The sequence below is a fragment of the Triticum aestivum genome, unplaced genomic scaffold (assembly GCF_018294505.1).
Source record: "Triticum aestivum cultivar Chinese Spring unplaced genomic scaffold, IWGSC CS RefSeq v2.1 scaffold77316, whole genome shotgun sequence".
In the NCBI taxonomy this organism is placed as follows: Eukaryota; Viridiplantae; Streptophyta; class Magnoliopsida; order Poales; family Poaceae; genus Triticum; species Triticum aestivum.
Window position 1 is genome coordinate 636 of NW_025227788.1, and position 7,145 is coordinate 7,780.

The 7,145-nt window shown below is 44.0% G+C and overlaps 1 protein-coding gene across 1 annotated transcript; it reads left to right on the forward strand.

Annotated features, from left to right (window-relative positions):
• The first annotated feature begins 3,522 nt into the window (after window positions 1-3,522).
• Window positions 3,523-6,643, forward strand: LOC123172842 (exocyst complex component SEC8). The gene is made up of 6 exons (XM_044589744.1): window positions 3,523-3,849; window positions 3,932-4,098; window positions 4,408-4,523; window positions 5,876-5,943; window positions 6,184-6,296; window positions 6,386-6,643. Exons 1-6 carry the CDS (start codon window positions 3,771-3,773, stop codon window positions 6,437-6,439), a joined length of 597 nt encoding a protein of 198 aa, XP_044445679.1. The 5' UTR covers window positions 3,523-3,770; the 3' UTR covers window positions 6,440-6,643.
• The last annotated feature ends 502 nt before the right edge of the window (window positions 6,644-7,145 follow it).

Consider the following 7,145-nt stretch of genomic DNA (forward strand, 5'->3'; position numbering starts at 1 on the left):
GAAGCAAGGGCTCTTCCAATTTGGTATAAGCCTCCATGTCTGGTCGTGGGGAAAAGGCCCACGACCAACAAGTGAACCAAGACGTTTCGCTCGAAGCTGTTGCACCTTGGGCGCAAGCTCTTGCAACCATCTAGCAGCACGAGCGAGCACTTGTAGCCACCCGGGAGCAACTTCCCTACATGTTCACTCGGATGGTGAAGTACGAGATCCGGCCTTCCCCGACACTATACAACACGCTAGCCTCGCAGCCACGGGCATCATGGGCCAAGCCTGTAACACCTCCTCCACCTCTTGCATGGCCTGCCACCTAGATCAGCCACCTAGATCAGATGCTTTTCCTACGCCACCAACCATTACCATTTGCTACCCCCACACTTACCCACCACCAATTATAACGCCCGTTGCTCAATTCATTACCACACCTTACCCACATGTCGAACCTGCCTCTATTTTGGTGCTGGCCAAGTTTGCTATATTGGAGTTTCCCCTGTTTGATGGCAAAGAAGATCCTCTCGTTTGGCTGATTCAATGTGATGTGGCTTGCATCCTTCCATGTGACATGTGATGCCCACCTTTGGTACTACTAGTACACGGAAGCGAAGGATGGCCTCCATGGGACTTGTTCAAGAAGCTCTGCACCACAAAATTTGGTCCACCCTAACAACAAGCTGGGTGCGGTCTCTTGTTGCCCGTTCAACCAGTCAGTCATCTGCTACAACTAATGCTTCTCCCACCTTCCGCACTCCGTCGCCTCCACAACTGGATGGAACTGGAGTTGAGTTGTTCATGATGGGGGCGCGAGCCCATACGCACCTACTTGGAACACTCCTATCCAACTGTTCTGGATGAGGCGATCAGCCTCACACTTGCTTAGTGCTTGCTTATGAGCGCACTCACCCTACGGCTACCCTTACCCCTCAAGCTTGCTCTTCCTGCAGAGCATGCACATGCCCGTATGCACCCCATGGCCATGTCAGGTCTAGGGGTACCTAGCAACTTCTACGACACCTACCATGACATCTTCATCTTTTGACTGAATTCGTCCATAGAGATTGCCGAACGCCGCAAGCAAGACCTTTGTTTCAGTTGCGATGACTAGTTTGCGCCTGGTCATCGTTGTGCTCACTGATTAACTCTTTAGTATTGAGGTCTTCGACTTGTATGCTGACACCAATGACTTTATCGAGGAGTATGTTGAAGAGTTCCATGTGTCTGGCCACACATGTCAAGGCACTTACAGGTTTATGGAGCATTCACGCGACCAACACCATCAATATCACCTTTTAAGAGCTTAAAGCGTAAGGCGAGGCGACGCCTTAGACACACACTTCCATTAGGAGATTTAACAGCTAGCATTATAAAAAATGTACATTGGAGTAAAACTTTCCTTCGGCCATAACCCATACTTCCAAGCTGGATCGTTGGATGTAGCTCTTCTCCTAGGGTCATTGAACAGATCATGATCTGTACCAGCCACAAGATCCATCACAGCAGTCACACTTGGCTAAAGCAGCAACACCAAGAGAAGGGCCATCAGCCGCGAGAGGAAAGAAAAGAGCCAGTCAGCCGAGCAACCAGATCAAACATGGGACGGAGAGAAGTGATGGTGGGGTTACGGCCTTGTGGGTGGAGAAGAAGATTGGTGAGGAAACATGCCGAGGAGGAGCCAGCAGATGCAGATGAGAAAAGCAAAGGTGGGGAAGAAAAGGCGGGCAGAAGTGAGAGAGAGAGAGGACAAGAGAGAAGCCACACCTTGTAGTTGCTGGGGGAGTGCTCCGTGCCTACGCCAGAGATGATGGGGAGACTGGTGAGCAGGCCGTCGGATCTTCACTCTTTATTCGTCTGCCGCTGCCAAGATCCATGGAGAGAGCCATCCCTCCCAAGCGTAAACTGTACACTGGCTTTATTCTCTCCCTTCTCTCTTACCGTTTTGCGCGTGAGACATCTGTTTCCCCCGCGAGACATTTGCTCCCGCTTGGAGCTCTGCTCACCCTGCCCGAGAAGCCCCCACGACGTTTGATTTGGTCCAAAGCGTTGCCTTGCGCACCTAGTCCGACGCTCGAGATGCCTCAATGCTTAAGGTGCCTTTGGAAGTTGTCAAAGGCGAGTCTGACGATGGCAGGGCACCTTGACGCCAAATCATCTTCGCCTAAGCGACACCTTATTAACAATGGACACCGCACAATTGGACGTGTCTATCGGGAAATCTACTTACACTACACTTATGGACGTGGGATCAACACAATTTCTTTGACGAAGGTACCTTGGCACGAGTAAGCTTATCCGCTATTGCTCTGCCCAGTTTTAGGGTAATGTGGCCAACAATTACCAGGTGGCTAGTAAAGGTGTTCACCGTGCGGCAAGGTTTTTAAGGTGTCGGTATATCGTCGCTATAGCGACGATATAATGTTGTGGCATGGTCCCAGCCCATGGCGTCCAGGCTCGCAATATGTTTGGCCTGTGGCGGGAGAGAGATGGAGAGAGGCGGCCATGGCGGGGAAAATTAGCCGCGTACCTCGTCCTCTCCGGCGGCTGAGGACGGAGAGCCGAGGAGTGTGGTGGATGAGGTGTGACAGGGAGAGGGAGGAGAGGAGCAGCACGACGTGGGGAGGTGGGGGAGCGCCGGCCAGCCATGGTCGAGGTGGTCGGTGTCGCCGGTGTAGAGGGAGGGTGTGCAGGCCGGCTGGATCGAGTGGCGGAGGGACGTCTGGGTCTGGATCGTGAGGAGAGGGAGATATTTGGGGTGGGGGAGAGAGATCGACAAGATGCAGGGGGTGGCGGCGCGGTGCTAGGTCAGGGCCTTTCCCTGGCTCGATATGAGCCCAAAGGGCTGAAACATATACTGCTAGGGAAATAAGCATGATGTCCCTTATACAACGGGGTATATACACAGTGCACTATATACATCTAGTAGTAGTGTACAACTTATATAGATTGCAGATTTAGATTATGCTTATGAAGCTGTGATTTAATTTGCTATCATTCGCCATAAGGTTGTGTCTATGATGTCGCCACACCATACGCCATAAGCGCTATAATGTTGTGAAGGGGGTCGGTCGCCATAAAACGTGTTACGCCATAAAAACATTGCCATGCGGGGCCCCTACTCATGGGGATCAACAATTGATGGCAGATTGCTTTGCAATTCTGTTAGGTGGCTTTGACATCGATCTTGGTGTTGGTTGGTTGCTAAACTTAGACCAAAATTATAGGACTTTGATAACATTGCAGGGTCCATCAATTGCGGAGGTTTTCATGTGACATGGACAGGCTGGTCCATGCCACATTCTACGGCCACACACGCTTTGATGCGTGCTGAATTTGAGGATATTTTTCCCACACCCTCCTTCACATCACGACGCCCGAAGTTGATTTTTGCAGTGGCATTTTTTGATTTCGATGAGTTTGCAGTAGCTTTATCAAATTAACTCTCTATATATAGCTTTATTAATTCTAAATTGGTGGTTTGGAGAAAAGAAATTCAGTGCTGTTTAGATTATTATAGGTTACATGTTCGTGTTTGTAACTATTTGTATTTTTGTTACAGCCAAAGAGTTCGCCCGACAATTCATGATGTTATCACTTCAAAGATTAAATCATATGCTAGAGAGGCTTCAAAGTCCAACATAGATAAAGTTGCAAAAAGAACGGCATCGGATGTGTCACATTCACATGGAGCTGTCACCTGTTACCAACTACCTAAACAGAAAAAGAAGAATGAGGCATCGACATTGGCAACACAACTTGTTGCTAGTCCCATCTCTCCAGTTATGGCACCCACAGGAGATGCTCAGCATGCAGCTAGTCAGCTTCTTGGTTCAATATTTGAGTGTCTAGTAGGCATACTTGGTAAGCGCTCAGCTCAGTTTCTTGCACTTTCAAAGCTAAATCCCGTGATTATGTATGTATGAAAAAGTTCTTCACTTGGCAGAGAACCATATTACTGTTGGAGAGCTCCTTGAACAAAAATCATCAACTGACGTTGACAGTGTAAACACACCTCATGTGGCAAATGGGGACACAAGCTGGAATCCAGATTCTGAATACTCCCAACCTACTGGTGGTTTTAGTGTTGCATTCTCTCTGTCAGTTGTTCAGGTAGCCATAAATTTTCTGTTATATTAAATTATGATTTTTTGCTTCTGTCATCCATTTCTAGTATTTTCCATTTTTTCTCTATTTCAATGTAACGCCATGTGTTCCTTTCCTGCTGTGGAATACAAATAATATGCTTTATCCTTTGAAACGGTATTAAGAAATTGTATAACATGTGAATTTGTTATTTTTGTGGTGGACTATCACAGTCGTTCTCCCTTGTTCAGTGAAATGGGTAGTTGTACTACTGCAATACTCTTTCATGTTTTGGTGTCTTCTATTTCTCCTACCATCTTCCCCTTTTTTTGCTAGAGCGAGTGCCAGCAACTTCTGTGTGAAATTTTGCGGGCAACTCCAGAAGCTGCTACTGCAGATGCAGCTGTTCAGACAGCTAGGCTTGCAAATAAGGACCCAGTGAAGGAAAAGAGGCAAGTCTTCACCCATTGATGCCTACATAATGTTTTTCTATTTGTTTATTACATATACATATTCAGTTAAGCATTGTAATTAAGCCAGTAACTTGGCAATCCCTTGAACAATGGCCGACAATTCTATATTAGCTCAATGTCCGGTGCAACTGGAGTTACTCTCCATTTCCGTATACACGTAAATCCTTTGTCTTGCTTGGCACTAGTGGTTTTAGGGAAGGGATTTGGTGAACCCCTTATCCCCACCCAATCCCCTAGTACTTGTTTGTCTTGATGAAGTCAAGTATTAAAAATCATTTTTTATGGCTGCTGCCAGAGAGCTACTACAGCATAAACATGCTAACTACTACTCTAAGCACAAGCTAGCACAATAAAGATATAATCTTTACATGGCATATGGATAAATGTTCTAATGCAAATAGCACAAGATGGACTTGTCATTGGAGTTTGTAAATAGCACAAGATAAATCGGATCCAAAACAGTGCCCAATCACAGCCGAGCCCTATATCTAAGCCATTCATGTGTGTGGAGATGTGTGCTAGGCACTGTATAAGAGGTTTTATTGGTGATGTATATTTCTTTTCTGTTCTTTGAAAGTTACCATGCTGTGCAATGAAAAATTATTCCCACCTAAGCCCTCGAATGAAAACTTTCTTTTTTTAGGCTGCATATAATTTTGTGTGAAGTCAAACTTGTAAAGTTTGACCAACTTCATAGTAAAAACATGAAATTAGGTTTTCATACTATATAACTTTAGTATTGTAGATGTTGATATTTTTAGAGAATGGTGTTTTGGAGGCCGAGCTCCATGGAGGCCTTTATTTTTGAAAAATTCAAATTCAAACTTTTATGTTTCAAAAAATTCTGAAAAACAATATGCATGTATGTAAGGTTGTATCCCACATGTGTGTAAAATTTCATGATGAAATATGTTGAAATGCGACCTGTACAAAAAAGACAAATTCATGGCCTGGGAGGATGAATAGTATCATGCGTTAAACAGCCCCAGATTTGTCTTTTTTGCACAGCCCTCATTTCAACGTGTTTTGCCCTGAAAATTTACACACATGTGTTATGCCTTCATGTATGTCTGTATTTTTTAGATTTTTTTGAAATGTGAAAATATGAATTTTGATGAAATTTGAATTTTGAATCTGGAGGCCTCCAGTGAGCTCAGTCACCAAAGGCAATTTCTGATATTTTTAAAAGTATAATTTTGGTCAAACTTTGTGTAGTTTGACTTCAAGCAAATCTTATATGTGGAGTAAAAAGAAACGGAGGGAGTATTTCTTTGACCTCTTAGGTTTGCTTCTCTTTTTACGTCTCTAATTGCTAAACTTTCTTACGTCAGGGATGGATCAGAAGGCCTTTCTTTTGCTTTTCGCGTTACAGATGCAGCAATCTCTGCGCAAAATGAAGGTATGTTCTAACCATATTAATATGTATCATACGGACTCGATGATGTTTCCATCATGCTACATGTCTTTTTCTATTATTTGTAGATGTTACTCTGCTTGCTTTTGCATTTTGGACATTGTTCATGCACGTTAGGTCGTCAGCTAATTACTGCGTTTGCATGGTTTTGCATTCTCTGTTCTATTGTATATGTGCCATGTAATGAGTATGTTCAATTCTGATCTATTTCGATCAATGTCATAGGTCAAGGATGGAGAAGAAACCCAGCTGTACCCCAAGAAGGGTATGGAACAGCAAGCATCATACCTGATCAAGGGATTTTCCTAGCTGCATCAGTTTACCGTCCTGTCTTTGAGGTAACCTGGCACATACTTCCCTTGTAACTCGTACGATCTTATGACGGTTTGATTACTTGGTTCATGATGATATTTATTCTATTTTGCAGTTTATGAATAAAATAGGATTGATGCTTCCTCGAAAGTACTCACAACTTGGGTAATGTGCTAAATTTAATTTTGATTCTGATTCATTTGTGAAATTGTGCACCTGTACTCCTACAGTTACTATTCAGTGTGTACCTTAATGCTGTCTAATAACTTGAGTTATATAGGTTCATTGATGATATGTGGTGTAATGTGTGTGTTTATCATCCCATGTTTCTGACGCCAGCCTTCTTTTTCCCCAGACAGTAGACTTAGTAGTATCTACTCCCTCCGTTCCTAAATATAACCTTTTAAGAGATTCCGCTATAGACTACATACGGAGCAAAATGAGTTAACTTATACTTTAAAAGACGTCTATATACATCCGAATGTAGTCTCTATAGTGGAATCTCTAAAAAGACTTATATTGAGGAATGGAGGGAGTATAAGTAGAGACGAACTTTATGATGTTATTTCTGAATGTTCCTTAGCTTGTATTTAAAGATGTCACAAGCTTAGGCCTTGCCTACCGAGTTATGTTGAAGTTCTTTCCGAGATAAGCTTGACAGATCCATTTGCACCACTAATTTCGAGGCAGCTTACTGTAGATCATCATGCTTGGTCATGCGAAGAAACTCCCCTAAAAGGAACCCTTATATGATTTGCTGGCGAATTTTCTCTCTCTATAAGGACCCGATTCGCCTGGCTTACTTGGCTTACCAGGCTTGTCATGGGACAACACCATCTAAAAGAAGGCTCTATTGGACTTTGAGCAATTTATTT

Coding starts and splice junctions, on each gene's coding strand:
- LOC123172842 (XM_044589744.1), top strand. CDS start 3,771: ATGGCACCCACAGGAGATGCTCAGCATGCAGCTAGTCAGCTTCTTGGT. Junction 4,099..4,407: donor TCTCTCTGTCAGTTGTTCAG/GTAGCCATAAAT, acceptor TTTTTTTGCTAG/AGCGAGTGCCAGCAACTTCT. Junction 6,297..6,385: donor TTTACCGTCCTGTCTTTGAG/GTAACCTGGCAC, acceptor TCTATTTTGCAG/TTTATGAATAAAATAGGATT.